Genomic DNA, 24,854 nt, shown 5'->3' on the forward strand with positions numbered 1-24,854 from the left:
TGAATTTGCCACACTTATAGCAATTTCCTTTTTGTTCTTGGTTTTTGGAGTGAAATTTTCCTGAGGGTTTCCTCTTCCATTTGCTGGACTTGGGTTTCTCGTAAAATTTATTTGTTTCAAAATTCTTCTTTTTGAATTTGTTATATTTGGGATGTCTCCTATTGGGGTATCTATTTGGGTACCTATTGTAGGCTTCTGATTTTTTTCTTTTTGTTGGATGGAGCAATATGAGGTAATCCATATTGTTCACAAAATATTCCTAATTCGTATTTGGCCATTGACTTGTCTTTGTTGACTTGTTTTGTAATTTTTCATATCAATACGCATTTTCAATCCTTCTTTCTAGATAATATTAATAATGTTTCCATAAGTAAGGATATGATATGGTATGATACTTTCTTCATTAACTAAAACATTTCTAATTTTTTGGGCAAATAGATTTGGTAATCTATTAATGAATTTTTCTTTCCAAAATGGTTGATTACTATCCTCTCTAAGTATGACTCTAGATATAAAAATATCTTCGTACCATCTAAAATCACTTAGGGTTGGACATCTTAAGTTACTAAGTTGGTCATGAATTCTAGAGGTGACATTATTGGGTGTCCCTATGAAATATTCTATAATGGTGAAAAGTAATCTGTTGACTGCATCTAGGACCCCTCGTCCTATATGCTCATCAAAGATGGGTGTTCCATCTTCGTCACTTTTGACTGCATTTTTAATTTCATTTCTTGATTTTTCAGTGAGATTTTTTCCCACTAGGAATGGAGCATTCCTGTAAATCCAGTAACCAAAATGTCGACTACTTGAGTTTGATTGAGGTTATGGTTGGTAATATAACTGTTCGCAATCATAGAGATGTGTTGTAATTTGTTCAAAAGTTCTTATTCTGATAATCCATCTATGTTCCATTTATAGAGTTTATCAACCGAGACTGAAAATTGATTTTGGATGTTTCTTTCCTAAAATTGAATATTCGGAGGTGTTGGCCTTGGATACCAATTTTTGGAAAGAGTTGTTGGGTTGACTCTTTTATTTGTGATTCGTTTGAGTTCAAGGTTTTGAAAAGCTTCTTCTACTTTTCTAATGGAATTTGTTTCACTTTCGTCTTCTGAATCCCATATTGTAGAAGTTGTTTTTGGTTGAGATTCATCTGGACGTTGTAAAACATTGACTGTTTTTTCTTGTTTTAATTCTTGTAACATTTGATCTATTTTTTGACTTGTGAAGATTGTTTTCAAAGTTGTCGTGCTGGATGAGGCTTCTGGGAAGTTGACTAGGGGTTTTTCCTTAATTGTTGGTTTTGGTTGAGAAAGTCTATCTATTTTGGTTTCAATTTTGTCTAATTGTTTCCTATGGTGTGTGGACTCTAGTTTGTGAAATTGTTTTGTTCGATGACTGGCTTGACTCCTACATCTTCTTTTGGAAGTTTGAAAAGAGTGGTTGGTACTTGTGTTTTTGCAGTTGTAATTAAAATTGTTTCTTATGGAGGGTGACTAGAAGAGACTATAGTTTTGTCTTCCTTGACCCAGTTTTCTTTGGTGATGACTTCTAACTTCTTTTCAGACTCATAATATTTTTCAACGAATCGAATAAAAATACTTCAAATTTGTGCTTTTTCATGAAATTGGTCCATTTATTGTAAATGTCCAAATTTTGTTCTTTTGTATATTTACTTCGAAAACTATTTCTTCTGGGAATATTCTCTGTTGCTTCGATGTCAACATTGAGTTTCTTCCATCGAATTTTGAATGGTTTGTTCAGTACAAGTAATTGGTGGTTGATTTGACTTGCTTTGAAGTTAGATTCTGTTGGAGAGGTTTGTTCTCCTTGGTTCTAAGTATTGGGCTACTATCTTGGGTAAGTCACGTGAGAGGTTGTTTCTTTTGATTTTGGTTTTATGTTAATCAGGTCATTGATTAATTCTTGTTGGGTGACTGTTGAGTTAGTTTCTACTGCCTTTAATTTTCTATTGACTAAGGAATTGATTAAATCTTGATCTCGACCCACCATATCGGCTGATGTGGATCCAGAAAAAGAATTCCTACTTCGTTCTAAAGATTTGTGTGATTGGGCTAACTCGTGTAAGTGGACACTTGATTTTCTGGCTGGATGGTCAAAATTGAATTTAACTGTTCCATCAAAATATTATTCTATGTTGTCTAGGTTGACTAAACTATTTTGGATACTAACTGGCTTACTTTCATTAATCAAACACCAATCTGAAGGCAAACTGATATCTGACCACCTAATGGTTTTGGGTATTTTGATGTTGGTATTTTCTTGATTGGTTTGTATCAAGAGTGTATGGTCTCTAGGATTTTTGACTAAGGCTTGGAAATTCATGTTTATTCCTGTGACTTTGTAGTAAACTTTAAATATTAAGGCTAATGGTTGGACTCCTTCAAGAACTTGGTACCTTAAAGTTTTGATGTTTATGTGAGTGCTTTCAGTATGTGAGGATCTGAAAGACTTATCATGAGATCTGGGAAACAATCAAAATGAATTGGTCCATTGTAAAAACTTGACTTGATCATTCTAAGAATACTATCACTGAAGTCAATGAATCTTGCATCTCAGAGACATAACAAAATAAAGGTATTGATGCCTCTTCTTGTTAAGGGCTTGATTGCTATTTGGACTAGACCTATGTGAATGTAATTGTAACCATCTTTTCTATGAGTTTTAATTTGTTCTGATGTAAATAACTAACAAGTTTCATGTTCTTTATTAAGAACATAAGCTTTTTCAACTGTTTTGACATGGTGTTCAATTCTAAAAAAGGCTACTGACCATTTCTTTTTGTAAATGTTTTTACTAGAAACCTTGGAGATATTCTAATCTCCAAAGTCGACATTGTCCTCTGTTTGAAATTCTAATTTTTGTTCTTCATGTACTATGTCTGGAATTCTACTTAAACTGGATATGGAGCTAGTGCTGGCAGTTGAATTAGATCTAAATAATCTACTCATATTGCTCAAAATGTAGGTTTTCAATATACAGAAATCTTTCTTGCTTTACCTTCCTCACATATTTGCTAAACTCCCTCTTCGCTTATGCAATCCACTCATGCCAATCCTATGGACTTATTGTTTGGAACACATCTTACTGTTTGGGTTGAGAGTAAACAATCATACTTAGAAGGTTAACAAATAAGATAAACTGTCAATGATAACTGAAGGTTGAACAAATATAGTGATTAAAAAGATAATAACTCAATTAAATGAAGTTTTAAAACAAACATTGTTTTGACAAACATGGGCTTTTGGGATTTCATATTTTAACTGCACTGGTGATTGGTTTGTTGCACTAAGAATTTTTGTTGATTTACGGAAATACTTGGTGGGAATTAAACTTTCTTGAATGCAATTCAAGTCTGCACTTGAGTCAATTAAGGCAATTACAAAAGGATATTATCTCGAAAACCATCTTTGCTAATCATGAAGTGGAATTATGAAGTCGAAATCGATGAAGTCAATAGAATCAAATTAGTCAAATGGTGGGATAAATCCAACCATAAAAAAACCATTAGTCAAGTCCTCATAGAATTTCCCATTACTCCATCTCCAGTAATTATGACACAGCCAACACAACCATCTTTGCCAGCCATCCCAGAACAGTCATTATTGGACATTAGTCCATCATCATCACTCAAAGGAACATCAAAGTCATCCAAGAAAAGAAAAAGCCACCCAACTTAAAGACCTAGCTCAACAATTACTTACAGAATGAGCGATGCTCCATTCTGAAGAAGAAGAAGAAGAAGAAGAAGAAGAAGAAGAAGAAGAAGAAGAAGAAGAAGAAGAAGAAGAAGAAGAAGAAGAAGAAGAAGAAGAAGAAGAAGAAGAAGAAGAAGAAGAAGAAGAAGAAGAAGAAGAAGAAGAAGAAGAAGAAGAAGAAGAAGAAGAAGAAGAAGAAGAAGAAGAAGAAGAAGAAGAAGAAGAAGAAGAAGAAGAAGAAGAAGAAGAAGAAGAAGAAGAAGAAGAAGAAGAAGAAGAAGAAGAAGAAGAAGAAGCCGTAGACTTTGAATCTTCAGATGCATCCTCACAGCAACTAGCCAACTTAGCAAGCCAAAAAACATAGTCAACCAAGTGGGCCGACTACCAGGACTCCCAATACCTTTTTGCATAAAGCCATGTGAACACAGTTAATCACTATGTGAAAATTAAAGTCATCAAGTCAAGTTATCATGACAATTGCCATCTTTCCAAAGTCATCATGTGAAGTTTTCTAACAAAGTTCAATCAATAATTCCGACAAAGCAAGGAATCACTCAGTCACCTGCACACTCCACAATAAAAGTAGCAATTATTCCAACAAGGATCACTATTCATCAACAGTAAAAGCAAGTTACCATCCATCTCGTGCTTCCACAGTAAAGCAATCAATCATCCAAGTCTCTTTTCCAAGTCTTTAAGAAGATGTCTCCGAGGAAGAAGAAACCAAGCTCAATTTTACATTTTCTTAATCAAAAGTTTTTTTGAATTCACACTGTACCCAAAGAAATAAAAAATTGTAAACACTTTTAATTTTCAAATGTCAAGGATGCCTACGTGCACCAATATCCTTTTCACCAGTCAATTTCTAATTTGCTGATCCAATCGTTAGTAAATTAATTGTAAGTCCCAGTGTAAGTTTGCAATAAAACTTATTTTCAAATTATAATTGCATCATTACTTTGAATTCATTACTTTATGAATATTTTCATAACAACTAATTTTGAATGTCATAAAATTCTTACACACAGTCAATTCATCGAGTACCTTCAGTTCAAGGTAAATACCGATCAATCATTTGTTCAATTATTCTTATTCATTTATAACAGTTGGTTTCATGGTATATTTAATTCTGGTTATCCCCCACATCAAATTTTCAATTCTTCAATTTACAGTTCATTCAATTCTATCTCAGGCAACAAGCTTATATATATAAAGATATATATATATATATATATATATATATATATATATATATATATATATATATATATAAGCTCTTGTAAATTCATACTAATACATCAGGGACGAAGTCTGAGATCTATATGAATTGGGACATTCTAAAAATAAAGTCACAAATTAAAAAGCTTAAGAATTTACTAACATTGCACATACACTAATCCATAAAATATATCATACAACATATTACAATATCTCACAACGCATTTTCAAGTTTTGAAAGCGTTGCATAACAATTTCACTACCAATACCATCAAATATCTCTTCCTAAAAAAATAACCATGTTATCATTCATCAATTAATTTTCTTACGATTTCTCAATTGATCATTTAGAAATGTCACAACTGAAAATGTTTTATCATGTGAAATTATTAAATGTAATATGTACAAATTTTTCACAAAAAAATGAGTCAGGGCATCTGCCCCTTGGGCCCAAGGTGGTACCGTCCTTGGCAATACCACACATACTATGCAGAAAAGTGATAGAAAAATATGAAAGTGTTTTAAGAAAAAAAATGTGGAAGAGTCTTTTAAAATGTTATCAAGAAAATATTAATATTTAAGGGCTATTTCTTATAAAATAAAAATAAATAATTAAGTCTTTGCTTAAAAGTTGGTTAAGCAATTTCGAACCTTTTCCTAATTTTTTTCTTGTGCATCAACCTCACCTTGTGTTACGTTTATCAATATTGGTTTAAAAGGCAAAAAAAACTTAATACAACACAAAGTATGGACAAAAAAGTACATATGAAATCGATAATATGACTTAAATAATCTTTGTGACACAAATTAAAGTAATGTGTTGAATCCAAGTAAACTAAGTGAATTTTTTCAACAAAATGCTTTGTCAAAACGGAAAAAAAAATTGTTATTAGCATTTCAAGATAATTATCATGCACTCTTTCTTAATTGAAAGTCATTAAACAAAAGAATAGTCTGTGGTGACTATCTGGAATGTTAATAATAATACTAAAGAAAAACATATAGGATAATTAGCGACTAAAAGTACGTTAGGCTCGATGAAAACTACTAGACATATGAATAATGATCCATGCAGGGTCATTCATTTTATTAGCAAAAGCAACCATGTGGATACAGGGCCACATTAATCCATCACATTACACAAGCACAGTCTCTACGCAGATTACATTTCTTTTTAACTAATTAATTAGCACTTTTTGGTGCACACGCAAGCACGGGTCAAGACACTACAATGGCCTCTGGTGAATTGCTCCTTTCTGCAGGTGTGTTTACAGTTGTTAGACGAAAAGCACAACCCTTTGAATAGAGTGCTTGGACCCTCACAGATCTTCCCCTCAACTGTCTTGCTTGACTCAGTCCTTGCCTCAACACCCATTGGCCTCATCTCTAAAGATCAATTTTTTTTTGTTGAATAAGATGCTTTATTAGAAACATCATAAAAAATTAATTATTAAATAAAAGAGATATAATTACCGGTAGCAGCCAAAAGCAAGACAAGAACGAAGACAGCTGAAACAAGACGCATTGAACGCTTCATTTGAATCTGTGTGTATGTAAGTGTGTGCTTGATGTGTGTGTTTCTATGTGTGCTTGTGTATAATAAGAAAGATTTTAGATGCTGATGCAAAGAACAATAACCATGCAAGGCTTATTATATAGTTATCTAGCGCAGATTAAAGAGGAACGGTCTCCGTAAAGCCAGGTAGCTCCATACCCAAAATACAAAGTTGAAATTTCCAACTTACGAGGCACCATAAACCAAATCCCTATTTTTGTTGACTAAGTTCTCTGTCATACATTTTTCTATGCACATTAGAGTTTCTTTTTCAAGCACATTTTACTTTTGCTTTTAAAAGAATATTTGGGTTTTAAGCACTTTGACTTATTATTCACTTTTTTATATGTAAATGATGCGGCATATACCATAGTTCTTATAACAATACAATTGTTTTTTTGCACAAGTTTTAGTCTGTCTGTAGCTAACTAATCTAAATTATATAGACGTGGATTTGCACATTTGAATACCAATTTTGTAAATAGAAGATAATACGACGGACGGGGCATCGGTTGTTTTTTCTTCGGTGAATGCAACAAATTCATAGCAATCTTTGCATCACTTTCTTGCAGTAGCAGAAAACTGTTATGCATTTGCACCATGGAGCATGTTTGATCCCTACCGATTCTTTTCCTCCTAACAACTACCTATTTAACCCATTAACGTTATCGTTTATCCAAAAAAAAAAAAAAAAAAGCAGCGAACATATTGCTCAAGAATGATAAAATCAGAAGATTCATAATTCATTGTATCAACCTTCAGTAGTTTAGATGAACCCTTGAACATTCTTTATACAATGTTCTATGAATTCACGAGGAAGATGACACGAGAAACCGACTCATAGTTCTCCAGGATCAACAGAGACATCGGGTAGAATATTCCGTCCATGTTCAGGTGAGATAGTTGATGAATTCCACAGCGGTCGCAATGGCACCTCCTGTAATTGCATCCACCAGAACTTTATCCTTGTTCTCTTTGCTGGCTGCAGATACTAGAGCCCCTGTCAATGCACCCCCGAGCATGGCATTCTTCTGCAGGATATCAAAAGAAAAAGGGTGAGCAGATGCAGAAGTTCCAATGGAAGTCCGAAAATTAAATAAAAACGAACTTGAAATGGCACGCTTGAATGTAATTTTAGAAGCTACCAGCGCATACTGAAAACGAACAATTACACAAATCATGGCAACGGGAGGATATAGGGAACATAGAGGTTAAGAGTTTTAAATTAGCAAGTAGACAATCTGAAACAATTTCCCAAATCTAGAAGGTTCATGTGCAAACTAGGACGAATGAGCATGAAAATTAAGGCCAACAGGTACTGTACAACTAGCTATCTAGAATTCGAACAGACATATACCCAGTCTCTGTGTCCACTGACCCTCTCGATACCATACTCTGCTCCCACGTACACTCCAGCTACAGTACCTGTCAATGCAATAGAAGAAATTGTTGATGCAGTTCTCAATTCGCAAAAGTGAGGAAGCTGAAGCAATTTTCCCGGAGGACGGGCATAATCTCATCCATACATACATCTAACAAACAATGAAATGGGACTCAACTTACCCCAATATGCACCTTCTTTACACATCTTCTTCAACTGCAAGAAACAGTACTCTCAATTAGCAGGATTTGGAAATTGGGTTACATCCCAACTTTCTTCTATGAATAAGATAGACCTCCAAAAGGCAATAGATCCCACTAAACAAAATCAATTGAGCAACAACTGAAGATGCTGAATTAACTGAAAGTAGCTACTAATATTGTTTTCGGTTACAAGGGAACCAAAGGCCGATCACAAATCAAACAAAACAAAACGAAACAAAACAAACTAAACTACCTAAACCAGCAAGATCATTGAGCTCAATGTCAAGGTTAAGAGTAGCTACTTATCTCAGATCATACAAGAAAGCACAAAATCGAAAAACCGAATTAATTAAACAAGGGATTGTGCTGGTTACTCACAGTGTGCTTAAAGTCGCTAGTCGAAATGCTCCCTGCAAAAATCACCTCACATTTTTAGTAAATGTAATTAAAAAAACTAAAATAAAACCCAAAAATCTTATTCAAAAACCAAATAAATACAATCATCATCATCAGACTGCAAGCACAACATGATCAGCATATGAAATTTAAAACTTTCCCACTGCAACAGTTGGAGCGCAATGATAAATAACATTACCTTTCTTGGCCGCAGAGAAAGCATCCTCTGCAACTGCTCTGGTAGCAGCAACCTGAAACCAAACCAACAAAACGACACCGTTTGATTCAAAACCTTACCATTGCAACTATACGAACTATCAAAACCCAGAAGTGAAATACTAAACTGAAAAAACAACAAAAATTTTTTTAAAAAAATGTTGAAGATAATTTAAAAAAAAAAATGAAAAAAAAAAGTAGAAATATCGTACGGTTCCGATCTTCAAGAAGCCATCGACGGTGTGGTTGAGCAATGGGTTTCCCAAGTCGATGATCACGTCGACTTGCGGCCCTGTAAGCGCCCCTGAGAAACTGCTTCTCGGCATCTTCTTCTTCTTTCTCTGTCTCCTCTCTCTCTCTCTCTCCCCTCTGTGATAGACGAACACTATGATGACAAAATTGGTGGGGGTGTTTTGTGATACGATATTTATCAGTGATGAAACATTTACGAGAATGCCATCGAAAGATGCCATGCAGTGCAGCATCAATTGCATCAGGCGGTGCCGGTGGATCAAGTGCAATGGTGCGTCATGTGTAAAATTGGTATTTGATTTGATTGCAAGTGACATTTTTCATTTTTTTTTAATAATATTTGCTTTGATTGTGCCGTGAACATGGCTCAATACACCAAGTGTCATAATACAAGCAGTGTTACATCCCACATCGTCCAAGAGAGTGGATCTTGTTAGTCTTATATGTATATTCTCATCTCTACCTAGCACGAGACCTTTTGGGAGCTCACTGGCTTCGGAGTTCATCGGAACTCTGAAGTTAAGCGAATAACGTGCGAGAACAATCCTAGGATGGATGACCCACTGAGAGGTTCTCGTGTGAGTTCCCAGAAATAAAACCGTGAGGGCATGGTCGGGGCCCAAAACGGACAATATCGTGCTACGATGGAGTTGAGCTCGGAATGTGGTGGGGGCCCGGGCCAGGATGTGACAATTTGGTATCAGATCCAATCCCTGGCCGGATGTGTGCCGACAAGGACGTCAGACCCTTAAGGGGGGGGTGGATTGTTACATCCCACATCGTCCAGGGAAGTAGATCTTGTAAGCCTTATATGTATATTCCTATCTCTACCTAGCACGAGGTCTTTTGGGAGCTCACTGGCTTCGGAGTTCATCGGGCTTATATGTATATTCCTATCTCTACCTAGCACGAGGTCTTTTGGGAGCTCACTGGCTTCGGAGTTCATCGGAACTTCGAAGTTAAGCGAGTAGCGCTTGAGAGCAATCCCAAGTGGATCGGTGAGGGCCCGGGCCAGGATGTGACAATTTGATATCAGATCCAATCCCTGACCGGATGTGTGCCGACAAGGACGTTGGACCCTTAAGGGGGGTGAATTGTTACATCCCACATCGCCCAGGGAAGTGGATCTTGTAAGCCTTATATGTATATTCCTATCTCTACCTAGCACGAGGTCTTTTGGGAGTTCACTGGCTTCAGAGTTCATCGGGCTTATATGTATATTCCTATCTCTACCTAGCACGAAGTCTTTTGGGAGCTCAGTGGCTTCGGAGTTCATCAGAACTTTGAAGTTAAGCGAGTAGCGCCTGAGCGCAATCCTAAGATGAGTGATCCACTGGGAAGTTCTCGTGTGAGTTCCCAGAAACAACCGTGAGGGCGTGGTCGGGGCCCAAAACGGATAATATCGTGCTAGAGTAGAATCGAGCTAGGGATGTGGTGGGAGCCCGGGTTGGGATGTGACAAGCAGTTAGAAATTTTTTTCCCAAGTATTCAACACTTCGTATTGTAACATTTAGTGTACCAACCTGTGTTACTGGCACACTTTCTCAAACTATAATTGTTTTTTAATTCCCCAAAAAGAATAATTAAATGAATGAATAAAAGTTGTAATTGTTGCTTAATGTAATGTAATGTGTGAGGGTGGGAGCTAAACTTAGGGAGAAGGTTAAGGTTTGGACTTGTAATTGCTTTAGATCATCACTTGCTCGTTACAATGTTTAATTTAGAATTTGCGTGCTTAACTTTAGACCTCAACCCAACTTGTATTGGCGGTGTCCAAAACGTAGCAAAAAGGTCTTAAAATTCATGATTGACACTACAGAGAGGACTAAAATCGACCCACCTAGCTGATCTCATTCTCATTCCCCTTTCTTGAGAACTTTTACTCTTCTGAAAGTATTGAAAGGGTTTATGTCATTGTTACAAGTTGTTCAAGTTCGACATGTGTTCAATGACACATACTTAGTGGCAAATGAACTTATTAAGGACGGAGTTCCTATTGTAAATTTTATTTTCACAAAAAAAAAAAAAGAAAAAAAAAAAGAAAAAAAATCTCATTCACATTCCTTCTTTTCTTTCTCGAATTTGTGACCTCCCCTATTCCAACTAAGCAAACACGTAATATAAATAGTCTAACGAAGAAGGAAAGACACTACAAGATTGAGAAAGATGAAAATTTTGTTGGTTGATTAAGGTCTAAACTGTCATTTTCTTTATTTTATCAAGATGTTAGTCTTTGTGAAATAAGCTGTTAGAAATCAAGGGTTGAGAATAGCTCTTAATGTATTAGGTTAAGAAGTGAGCAAATGGCAAGATCTCATAGGTTCTTGTAATGAAGGGATGGATGAGCTCATAGGCTCTCCTAGATTTTCTCCCTTTTTGTTTGGATAAAATGAAAATGCACGTAGAATAGCACATTGGCTCTTTCTGAGATTTTGATCACGTTCCTTCTATCTCTTCATTTTCTTCTCTCTGTTTTGAATTGCTACAAATACTACCAAACTTTTACAGATTCTAACATGGTATCCAAAGCCTAGGTTCAATTTCGGACTGGGCATCGGTTTCTGTGAAATTTTGCGAGATAATCCAACGTAAAATCTCTTGATTTCATTCCGATTCAAGCTACAATGGCTGGGTCTGGAAGTAGCGATTTACGAGCTCTCGTTTTTTTAAGGAACGGAGTTCGAATTCTGGAAAGTGAGAATGGTCACCATTTTCAAATCATATGGGATATGGAAACTGGTAGATAAAGGAATTGTTACTCCATAATTGAAGAAGAAGAAGGAGAGAGGAAAAACAAAGGAGGAAGACTCACCCTCATCGGACGATGATGAAGAAGACGACAATAAGTTTGATACTTACATGGAGGATCAACTCATGAAAGACACTAAAGCACTGGGAATCATTCAGAGCACTGTGTCTAAAGAGATCTTCCCTCGGATCGTGAATCAAGAGATATCCAAGGGTGCCTGGGATCTACTCCAAGAGGAATTTCGTAGTGATGAACATGCAAGGTATGTTAAACTTCAAAGTTTGCTTCGTGAGTTTGAATATATGAGGATGAAAGAAAATGAATCATTAGCTGCCTATCCTACTAGACTATTTGAATTAATTAATCAAATGAAATCTTATGGTGAGATTCTCACTCACCAAAGAGAGGTTCAAAAGGTTTTGATTAGCCTATCTAATAAGTATGATCCAATTTGTGTTGTGATTGAAAGAACTTCTGATTTGAATATTGTGACTGTGCAAGAGGTGGTTGGATTTCTTAAAAGCTATGAACTTAGGTTGAGTAGACATGAAAATGATACTGCAAGCTTAGAGCATGCCTTCTCTAGTATGATTTTTGCATCAAATACACAAAATAAACCATTTGTATAGGGAAATCACAGCAAAGGAAAAAACAATTGAAAGTCTAAACCCAAGAAGTGGAAAAACAAAAGTCATCAACCTGAGAGACAAGGTGAGATTACTAATGGTAGTAAACAAAAATGCAAGATTTATGATAAGGCTCACTATGGAGAGTGTTGGTTCAAAGGGAAACCCAAATGTCACAATTGTAACAGGTTTGGACATATGGTGAAAGATTGCCATCAACCAAAGAAAACTCAAGCTACCAACTATTTGAACCATGTCCAGGATAATGCAATGATGTTTTATTCTTGCCATAAGGCCTTTGTGCAAGGTAATAATGGAGTTTGGTACCTAGATAGTGGTTGTAGTAACCACATGACTAGTACTGAACCATTACTTATCAATATTGACAGAAGTACAAGATGCAAGGTGAAAAATGGGCACAGAAGACTTGGTTGATTCAATTGGCAAATGAACTCTAGTAGTTGAGACTAAGAGAGAAACAAGGTTCATACCAGAAGTTATGATTGTGCCTGGTCTAGATGAGAACCTTCTCAGTGTGGATCAAATGGTTAAACATGGATACTGGCTTTTATTTGGTGACTTTATGGCTTGTATCTTTGGTGATAGTGAGCTACAAGATCATGTTGCTACTGTGCAAATGAAGGGGAATAGATGCTTCCCTTTAATATTTGAATCTATGGATCACATTATGGCAAATAGAGCATCTACTAAAGACAACTCATGGAAATGGCATAGAAGATTTGGGCATTTGAATTAAGATAGCTTGAGGATGTTGAAGGAAAAGAGCATGTTGTATGGTTTGCCATATCTTAAAGACCACAATCAAGTGTGTGAAGGTTGTGCTACTGGGAAAGCTCACATATAAGCTTTTGACAAAGAACAGAAATGGAAAGCATCTCTTCCACTCGAGCTTGTTCATTCAAATGTTTATGGACCCATGTGTGGGACATTTGGTGGCAGCAAGTATTTCCTCACTTTTATTGATGATAAGTCCATAATGTGCTGGGTTTATTTCTTGAAGAGCAAGTCTGAAGTGTTCATAATTTTCAAAATGTTCAAGGCTATGGTGGAACTACAAACTGGATTTAAGTTGAAGAAACTTAGAATTGACAGAGAATGGGAGTACACATCATTGCAATTTGAGAAATGTTGTGAAGATGTTGGTATTGAAAAACAGCTAACAGTTGCTTATTCTCCCTAGCAAAATGGCATTGCTGAGAGGGAGAACCGTACCATTGTAAAGATGGCAAGAACCATGCTTTATGAAAAGAAACTATCTCTCAAATTCTAAGGTGAAGCAATTCACACTGTTGTCTATCTTTTGAATAAATGTCCTACCAAGGTGTTAAAGAACAAAACTCCATTTGAAGAGTTCAATGGTAGAAAACCAAGGGTAAAACATTTGAGAATCTTTGGTTTTGTATGTTATACTCATGTTCCAACTCAGCTAAGGCATAAACTAGATGAAATAGGCCAGAAATGTATGTTTGTTGGATATGGGACAAAAGAGAAGGGTTACATGGTGTTTGATCTGAAAAGCAACAAAATCATTGTTTCCAGAAGTGTTATGACACGCCCGAAGGTGACGAAGGCATATTAGGATGCATGAGAACAAGAAAATAAATAAGACTTATAAATCTAAATGTAATTAATAAGCAAATGAGGTACGTGTTCGGAGCATATAACTAATTATATACACTAGAAAAGAAATGATATAAAATTGAATGAACAAGAGTGGGTCCTACACCGAGAGAACTTGAAGATGCGGATGCGGAAGTGCCTTAACGCCGCGATTGTACACCTTGATTCTAAGTCCTAAGGGGCACAAAACAAACATGAGTGGACCAAGTTGACATATAATAATAATAATAATAATAATAATAATAATAAAACAGTTATCAACATACTAACCCCCAAAGCTTTATGAAAACTAATAGCATAATATTTAATAGGTTTTCCGAAAACCTAGCATGCCATAAAACCTTTCATAAAACATATCGTATATAGTGTGATAAAATAGTGGTATCCAATAATAATATCTCCCAGCCCAATGCCAACTTTTATGTCTCTGCGCCCATAGCCAGAAATTAATTCTCCCGACCCAATGCCAACTCCGTGTCTCTCGGCCCGAAGTTAGAGATTATTTCTCCCAGCCCACATCCAACAATCATAATCCTCGTCCGTGGCAATATAGTGACCACTAGATAAGCACAAAACCATTGAACATAGACTTTCCAAACCTAGGTACATATATCTCAAAAACATCTTCATAGTATAAAGTCATCCATCATCTATACTATAAAGAAGTGTGTAAAAGCATGTTCATAAGCAGTATAAAGTCATCCATCATCTATACTACAAAGAACATGAGTTTGATAAAATAGGGTAATTCAAAATATTCTGAGTAAGCATAATAATCATAAAGTGTAAATCTAATTTACTTATAAAACGTAACCATTAAATCATGCTTTTCATGTATGCATTTCTACTCACAAATACTTCACCGTCGAAGAGCCACGCAAACTAGCGAAAACGGAAACGTCACAAATAATTGCCTCTAAGCACATAAAGGGTCCAATTAATAAAACTATATTATAACAATTGAATTTGGAAAAACGGACATAAAAAATGGATTCAGAACATCGAATTAACCTACGAAAGGTCCCGGGTAAATTTCGAATTAACCGAGGGCCGGTTCTGGGCTGGGTTGGTAACCGGGCCTAAGTTTTCTTCTGGGCTTGGTAGCTCGGCCCAATGATTCTAGTGGGTTGGGTTCCAAAGGGTTAGAGGCCCTCGGTTTGGCCTAAGTTCAAAAAAGCCTAAGGCCCAAGTCAAAACAACCCAAGGGCCTGGGTTTGAAAGGGTTAAATGGGCTTGGGCTTAATACTAATTTGGGCTTGAGTTTAGCTGGACTGGGTTTTGGTGCACCGATCGGCTCGTTGGTCCCGCTGAAGAAGAAAGCTGGAGCTTTCAAGCTCCAGTCAAACCACAACTCACCAAAACCCAATACCAAAATGAAGCTACGGAGGAGGGGAAGAATAATATACCTATTAAAAGCCGTGACACAGCCGGAGTTTGGCCGAAAAATGTCTGCAAGTCACGGCATTCTCACCAGAAATCTGGAAACTCATTTTCCCGAGTATAGCTGCATTCCACGGCACTCAAACCACTTAAAATCATCCTAATCAAGCTCTAATAAAACTCTAGGAAGTTTGGAAAGGTTTTCAAAACTCACCGTAATCGAAGAAGGCGAGGAATCTCCCGATGACTCTTGAATGGTGGCAACGCCATTGTGCAGTAAGGAAAAGGTCGACAACTCCGGGTTTCTGGCATGGGGAGGTTCTAATGGAGGGTGAGTGTCCAAGTGTGTGTGTGTGTGTTTGCTTCTCGGGGGAGAGAGGGTTAAGAGAGTTGTCGAGAATGAGAGATAAGGGAGTGTGAGGGAAAAGAGATAATTGTGAGAGATGAGAGAGGTGAGAAACCAAGGAACACAAAAATAGGGTGGGCCCTACGCATAAAACAATTTAGAAAAAAAAAAAAAAAAAAAAAAAAAAAAAAAACACCAAATGTATCCCAACTTGGTGAAATTACAAAGATGCCATTTTTGTTCATAAAACCCGGGACGAGTTGTCACATGTTATCTTTGATGAAGGTGATGTGCTCAATTGGGAGAACATGGAGACAGTTCATATCCCTTTGCCCTACTTAAATGCAAATAAAGGTGTAAGTATAACTGAGATTGAAAATGGTTCCTGTGAGGGGTCTAACATCTATGCCTTTGAGTTGAAATCTCCAAACACATGTGTTGATAATGCCACTGATGTACACATAGTTTATTCTAGAATTGTGAATGAAGAGTGTGAAATCCAAGTCACTGAGACATATGATAACACACCAAAGAAGTGGAGGAATTTGAATGAGATGTTTGCTCAGTGTAGACTTAGTGCCATTGATCCTGAAACTACAATGAAGCTTCTCAAGATCAAGCTTGGAAGAAAGCAATGGAGGATAAGATCTCTATGATTAAGAAGAATGGCACCTGGGAATTGGTTAATAGACCAAGTGACAAACCTATTATTGGAGTAAAATGGATTTTCAAGACTAAATTGAATCTGTATAGCACTATACAGAAACACAAGGCAAGATTAGTTGCCAAAGGGTACACTTAAAAGCCTGGAGTTAATTTTAATAAGACTTTTGCACCTCTGGCTAGATTGGACACTATAAGGACTCTCATTGCATTGGCAGCTCAGAAAGGGTGGAGATTGTTTTAGTTAGATGTGAAGTCTGCTTTTTCTGAATGGGGTTCTTGAAGAAGAGGTGTACATTGACCAACCTGATAGTTACATTGTCAAGGGAGAGGAACAAAAGGTGTACAAACTGAAGAAAGCCTTGTATGGGCTGAAGCAAGCTCCTGGAGCTTGGTATAGCAACATTCACACTTATTTGTTGCAATGTGGGTTTGGAAAAAGTCCTAGTGAAGCTACCCTATATGTGAAGCATAAGGAAGGACATGGAACATTGATTGTCTCCATATATGTGGATGACATTGTTTACACAGGGAGTTGTCCACAGATGATTAAGGATTTCAAATGTGACCTGATGAGCAAGTATGAGATGACATATTTAGTTCAGTTACATCACTTTCTTGGAATTAGGGTTATTCAACAAGAAGGGAGTATCTTCATCCACCAAAAGAAATATGCATTGAGTCTACTTGACAAGTTTGGATTGAAAAGCTGCAAGTTTGTCTCTATTCGCTTACCTCTCATTGACAAGCTAAGTAAAGATGATGGCAGTGAACCTGCAGATGAAGAATTGTATAGAAAAATTGTTGGCAGCCTCTTATATTTGACTGCAACAAGACCTGACATCATGTATTAAGCTTGTGTGCTTGCCAAATATATGCATTGCCCTTCCACCAAGCATCTTAGCACTGCTAAGAGGATTCTAAGATATGTGCAGGGGACTATAGATTATGGAATCAACTACAATAAGGGAAATACAGCCTTGCTCATAGGTTTCTATGACAGTGACTGGAGTGGAGATAAGAATGACATGAAATCTATTTTTGGCTATTCTTTTAGCTTTGGCAGTGGTGCATTTTTTTGGGCCTCAGTGAAGCAACAAAGTGTTGCACTCTCAACAGCAGAAGCTGAATAAATGAGTGCCTCTGAAGCTACAACTCAAGCCATATGGCTGAGATTTGTGCTGCATGATTTTGATGAAGAACAGATTGAGCCAACTACCTTGATGTGTGACAACACATCTACCATTGCCATGTCAAAGAACCCTGTGTTCCACTAGAGGTCTAAGCATATTAAAAAGAAGTTTCACTTCATCAAAGATGCAATTCAAGAAGGAATAATTAATCTGCAATTCTGCAAGAGTGAGGATCAACTAGCCGATATTTTCAACAAGGCTTTAGCTTAAGACAGGTTATGTGCCTTGAGAGACAAGCTTGGAGTAATTTCAGTTAAGACCTTAGAAGGGAGTGTTGGTTGATCAAGGTCTAAACTGTTACTTTCTTTATTTTATTAAGATGTTAGTCTTTGTGAAATGAGTTGTTAGAAATCAAGGGTTGAGATTAGCTCTTAATGTATTAGGCACAGATGTGAGCAAGTGGAGAGATCTCATAGGTTCTTGTAATGAAAGGCTAGATGAGCTCATAGGCTGTCCTAGATTCTCTCCTTCTCTAACGATATTTTTTGTTCAGTTGTGATAAAATGAAAATGCACGCAGAAGAGCACATTGGCTCACTCTGAGATTTTGATCACTCTCCTTCTATCTCCTCATTTTCTTCTCTCCAAGTTCTTTCTCTCTGTTTTGAATTGCTGCAAATACTGCCAAACTTATACAGATTCTAACAAGTTTAGGGTTTATGCAGTTCTGCGTAACTCACAGACACCAATTTTTTGTCTTTATAGCATAAACTCTTTTGTGCATGCATTAGTAGAAAACATGCAACATCATCATTGTTCTACAATCTTCTTGGGGGAAAAGAACAGAAAACTTGAAAAAATTACTCAAAAACTGAGTAAATAGGGATTGTTCTCCAACTCAGTACTCTAACCCCACTACTGAAAGAAAAGGCATAAATATGACCTTTCTGCACAATTTCATTCCCATTCCCAGGCCTAAAAGCTGGTGCTGGAAACAATGGCCATGCATTTGATCCATCAACCTAAAGCCAAAATTTTTCCCTCTCTCCCACAAAAACCCACGCCTCCTTCCCTCCAACCGGAACCATCCTCGCCCCATGCTCCTTTATCCGTGACCTCTCGATGATTTGGTTTGGTAAAAAACCGATTAATCTGAATCTACATATCGAATTTGGATTATTAGACAGTACTGTCCACAGCCATAGCTTCACACCTAACTGATCTGACCAAGTCAGTATCACCACTCTTCTGCCTCCTTAGGCACAAATGACTTGAGAAACACCCAAGAGTTGGTGCTGGGGTTGTAATTTTCAGCTGAGTACTCGAGAGCTTTGCTGCCACCGACCACGAAGAACCTGCCTTTGTGAGTGAATCCTGATGCAAAGGCTGGTGGATTTTGCATGTTTTGCAGTGCTTGCCACTTCCATGTCTTCAGGTTCAGACGTTCAGCCGAGTTTAAGTAAGATGAAGGATCAATATCTGCATATGATCATCGAGTTAGTTCTACAAGAAAAGCGATCATTGTGCCAATGTGCACATTTTCAGTTGAGTGCTCGAGTGGCTATATTTCTAAATCTAGAAAAAGGGCCTAAAAGTCTTTTACATATTTGTGTTATTTCACTGATCATGGCTCAAATTGAAAATTGCTTGTTCTAGTACACATCAAAAACCGTAATTGGGTAATTGATATTCCGAGTTTAGATTTGATTTTGATATATTTCCATGACCAAGCCACACACAAAACACCAAACATATTGAAACATACACATTAAACCATTTCATAAAATTAGGAAATGATGCATCTTATTATAGCAGTGCTTACTAGAAGGGTTGCCCTTATAGCCTCGGGCAACATAGAACCACGTACCATCAAGAAGGGCATAGGCAGCGCCGAATGGATTCTGATCCTCACAGTTCATTTTAGGGACATCATGAAGTAAATTGTCACTGCATGAATAGGTACACAGACTGGCATAAGGCTGATCAGGACACTCCGCAAGCTTGGCACATAAGAATTGTTTCGAAAAGACTACGAACACTTGGATTCTGTACCCCAATTCGGATAGAGCCCGAGGGACTACCACGGAATGGAATTGCGTTGAGTGCATTAATTGGTAGGCAAACCATTCCCATGATGGAAATGAATATGATGTCTCCGCTTGCTTCTTGTTGTTTTTATGATCAATGAGGGGATTTTTTCGGATTTCAACAATGCAAATTTCATCGAAAAGGCCAGAATCAGAAAATGCGAAGATGGAATTGTGCAAAGGAATGAGGGTTTGATCATGTGGTTTGGCATTTGAAACTAAAGAAGGTGTTCTGCTGAGGTACCACGTCGTTGAATTGGTTAAAGCGGGGTTTCTCTTACTCAGGTAGACGAAGAACCCCACACAGTGATTGGATAATGTTTGTTTGGACTTCTTTAACAAACTGTCCTATAAAAACTCGATCAGTAGCACTAAACATCGTATCAAAAGTTCCTAATACAATTAAACGGTTTGACTCTATTTATAAGTAAAAGGTGTTAAGTTTAACTAAAGAAGGTGTTATGCTGAGGTACCACATCGTTGAATTCATTAAAGCGGGGTTTTTCTTACTCGGGTAGACGATGGACCCCACACAGAGATTATAGGATTGGATAGAGTAAGACTAATGCAAGGGAGACCAAATTTTTTAAACCAAATAATATGTCATCAATAAAAAATAAGCACGTTAATCGACACTTAATTAATAATCCAATCATCTACAATTACATTATTTAGTTTGCAAATTTAGTTTAAAAATTTTGGTCTCCCTAGCATTACACAGTAAGAGTAATGCTAGAGAGACTAAATTTGTAAACTAAATGATGTGTAACCAATAGAAAATGAGCACGTTTATTAACGTTTAAATAATAATTCACTCATCAACTTTCATGTCATTTAGTTTACCAATTTAGTCTCCCTAGCATTACTCGGATTGGACATAGGAATGTTTGTTTGGACTTCTTTAACAAACTGTTCTATAAAAACTCGATCAGTAGCACTAAACATTGTATCTAAAGGCCAAATGATTTTTTTTTTTTTTAAAAAAAAAACTAGGCCAAATGATTATTACTAATACAATTAAATGGTTCGACTCTATTTATATGTAAAGGGTATTAAGTTTAACTTTAACAATTATTACTAATACAATTAAATGGTTCGACTCTATTTATATGTAAAGGGTATTAAGTTTAACTTTAACAATTATTACTAATACAATTAAACGGCAACATATAGCACTATCAGGTTGGGTTATGTGCAACCGGTTCTAAAATTTGTGTAAAATGTTTAGTAACAAGAGAATGACTTATATGTAAATGGAAGATAATACGATGGACGGGGCATCGTTTGTCTTTTCTTCGGCTAATACAACAAATTTACAGCAATCATTTCATCAGTAAGCATCTAAAATACTGGCAGATGACGTTTTACTGCAGTACTAAAAAGCAATCATGTCTACACATCATGGTGCAAGTTCGATCCCTGCCAAATCTCTTCCCTTCTAACAACTATCTATTTAACCCATTAACGTTATCCTTTGTCAGAAAGAAAAAGCATCTAACATATTGCTCAAGAATGATAAAATTAGAAGATTCATAATCCATTGTATCAACCTTCAGTAGTTTAGATGAAGCACCCTTGAACATTCTTTATACAGTGCTCTACGAATTCACGAGGAAGATGTATGATAGTGTCTCAAAATTAATTATCACTTTGAGTACCATACTGAGACGAAAAAAACTTGATGTATGTAATGTTGAAAACCAAGAAACTTCAGGGTAGTAAACTGAGATTAACCCATAAAGAAGTTACGCAGTACGACATACTGTACAAAGTAACTCATGACGATGATGCATAACAAAGAAGAACATTAAAAACTATAACATAGATACGATATTAATTAACAACCTAACCGTGAATCATTCCAGCTAGTTCCACGCTAGTACCAAAGTACGTGCGTCCATGCACCCACTAATAAGTAAGTGATAAGTGATCAGCTCACCACTAGCTTAATTAATTAGCTAATTAACAGTTTTTTGTGCAAAAGCATCTGCAGCGTAAACCCAAGCACCAGCCACCGAGGAAGCCCTTAGTTTGGCAAACAACTGCACAGTTACTCTTACTCACGCAAGTTCAATTGAAGCGGTTACTCTGAGACTCGCATGTCCTACCCTCAGCAACTGTCGTCCTAATAAACAATTATTCCAAACAAAATATGGTTACTATGCATGCTTATAATCATAATAATATATATATTAACCATGAAGTTGGTTAACAAGATCGAGCAAGAAGAAATACTACCGGTGGCCGCCAAAAGCAACAGGAAGAAGCATATAGTTGGGAGAAAACGCATGGAATGTTTTTTATGTATTTGTAACAAGTTTACACTTCAGATTTCAAACTTAATTAGGGTAACTTAGAATCATACAATTGACATATACACACACACACACACACACACACACACACATATATATATATATATATGTATTATATAAGCTCTTGTAAATTCATACTAATACATCATGGAAGAAGTCTGAGATCTATATGAATCGGGACATCCTAAAAAATAAAGTCACTAATTAAAAAGCTTAAGAATTTACTAACAATGCACATACACTAATCCATAAAATATATTATACAACATATTACAAAATCTCACAACACATTTTTAAGTTTTGAAAGCGTTGCATAACAATTTCATTACCAATACCATGAAATATCTCTTCCTATAAAAATAATCATGTTATCATTCATCTATTAATTTTCTTACGATTTCTCAATTGATCATTTAGAAATTTCATATCCGAAAATGCTTTATCACGTGAAATTATTATCTGCACCGAAACCTGTAGATTCTAGCCTAACAACAACAACAACTTCGATACCTCTGGATCTTCATGTTTGATCTTTCTTAGGCGAATGGATCTGGATTAGGCATCCTAATTTTCCTTTTTTTTTTATTGATCATAACAGCTATTGGAAGCCATTCTTCTGCCTCTATGGGTTTTGTTGTTAAGTTGACCCATGTAATCGTAAACTAGCGTGAGGAATTTAGGAGCGGATCCTTTCCGGTCAATCACAAGCAGCGAACTCCCTAAACCGTAGAATCTCATGAATGGAGAGGAACGAAGTCGGCCTTATCCCCACACTTTCTCTAATGCTTAGACTGGGAATATATCGGCTCAAGGCAGTAACCACTAGGCTTGTTGAAGGGTCCCATTCATTAGCAACTGAGAAGGAAACATTAACTTATGACTCTGAAATCGATCCACGAGGGCAGACTACCCTTCTTACTTGGTTTGAGTTATATTATGGCCTATTAACGATACTCAGGCAAAAGGTGGCTCCGCCCCTTAGGCCCAAGGTGGTTCCGTCCTTGGCAATACCTAACATACTATGCAAAAAAGTGACTTAAATAATCTTTGTGACACAAATTAAAGTAATGTGTTGAATCCAAGTACACTAACTGAAATTTTTCAACAAAATGCCTTGTCAAAAGGGAAAAAAAAAAGTGCACTGTTTCTTAATTGAAAGTCAATAAACAAAAGAAGAGTATGTGGCGACTATTTGGAATGTTAATAATAATCCTGAAGAAAAACATACAAGATAATAGGCGAAGTATGTCAGGCGCGATGAAAACATTACACTATACATATGAATAATGATCCATGCAGGGTCATTCAATTTATTAGCAAAAGCAACCATGTGGATACATGGCCATATCAATCCATCACATTACACAAGCACGGTCTCTACACAGATTACATTTTTTTTAACTAATTAATTAGCACTTCTTGGTGCACACGCAAGCACGGGTCAAGACACTACAATGGCCTCTGGTGAATTGCTCCTTTCTGCAGGTGTGTTTACAATTGTTAGACGAAAAGCACAACCCTTTGAATAGGGTGCTCGGAACCTCACAAATCTTCCCCTCAACTGCCTTGCTTGACTCAATTCTTGCCTCAACATCCATTGGCCCCATCTCTAAAGATCAATTTTTTTTGTTGAATAAGATGCTTTATTAGAAACATCATAAAAAATTAATTATTAAATAAAAGAGGTATAATTACCGGTAGCGGCCAAAAGCAAGACAAGAACGAAGGCGGTTGAAACAATACGCATTGAACGCTCCATTTGAATCTGTGTGTATGTAAGTGTGTGCTTGATTTGTGTGCTTCTATGTGTGTGCTTGTGTATAATAAGAGAGATTTCAGACGCTAATGCAAAGAACAATAACCATGTAAGGCTTATTATATAGTGATCTAGTGCAGATTCAAGAGGAACGATCTCCGTAAAGCGAGATAGCTCCATACCCAAAATACAAAGTTGAAATTTCCAACTTACGAGGCACCATAAACCAAATCCCTATTTTTGTTGACGATGTTCTCTGTCATACATTTTTCTATGCACATTAGAGTTTCTTTTTCAAGCACATTTTACTTTTGCTTTTAAAAGAATATTTGGGTTTTAAGCACTTTGACTCATTATTCACATTTTTATATGTAAATGATGCTGCATATACCATAGTTCTTATAACAATATAATCGTTTTTTTACACAAGTTTTAGTCTGTCTGTACCAAACTAATCTAAATTATATAGATGTGGATTTGCATATTTTAATATAATTGTAAATGGAAGATAATACGATGGACTGGGCATCGGTTAAATATATATATATATATATATATATATATATATATATATTTTAATATAATTGTAAATGGAAGATAATACGATGGACGGGGCATCGGTTATATATATATATATATATATATATATATATATATATATATATATATATATATTATGTAAGCTCCTGTAAATTCATACTAATACATAATGGACGAAGTCTGAGATCTATATGAATCGGTACATCCTAAAAAATAAAGTCACTAATTAAAAAGTTTAAGAATTTACTAACAATGCACATACATTAATCCATAAAATATATCATACAACATATTACAATATCTCACGACGCATTTTCAAGTTTTGAAAGCGTTGCATAACAATTTCATTACCAATACCATCAAATATCTCTTCCTATAAAAATAACCATGTTATCATTCATCCATTAATTTTCTCACGATTTCTCAATTGATCATTTAGAAATTTTATAGCCAAAAATGCTTTATCACGTGAAATTATTATATGCAATATGTACAATTTTTCACAAAAAATGAGTTAGGGCATCCGCCTCTTGGGCCCAAGGTGGCTCTGTCCTTGGTAATACCACACATACTATGCAGAAAAGTGAGAGAAAAATATGAAAGTGTTTTAAGAAACAAAATGTGGAAGAGTCTTTTAAAATGTTATCAAGAAAATATTAATCTTTAAGGACTACTT

At 36.2% G+C, this 24,854-nt stretch overlaps 1 protein-coding gene across 1 annotated transcript; it reads right to left on the minus strand.

The window, feature by feature from the left end:
- Positions 1-7,214: 7,214 nt before the first annotated feature.
- LOC137742773 (outer envelope pore protein 16, chloroplastic-like) lies at positions 7,215-9,090 on the minus strand. The gene is made up of 6 exons (XM_068482721.1): positions 8,904-9,090; positions 8,675-8,726; positions 8,458-8,489; positions 8,059-8,092; positions 7,853-7,920; positions 7,215-7,526 (listed from the first exon to the last, which is right to left on the minus strand). The coding sequence occupies exons 1-6, from the start codon at positions 9,015-9,017 to the stop codon at positions 7,386-7,388; spliced, it is 441 nt and encodes a 146-aa protein (XP_068338822.1). The 5' UTR covers positions 9,018-9,090; the 3' UTR covers positions 7,215-7,385.
- Positions 9,091-24,854: the final 15,764 nt, after the last annotated feature.

This window comes from Pyrus communis, chromosome 8, assembly GCF_963583255.1.
Source record: "Pyrus communis chromosome 8, drPyrComm1.1, whole genome shotgun sequence".
Lineage (NCBI taxonomy): Eukaryota > Viridiplantae > Streptophyta > Magnoliopsida > Rosales > Rosaceae > Pyrus > Pyrus communis.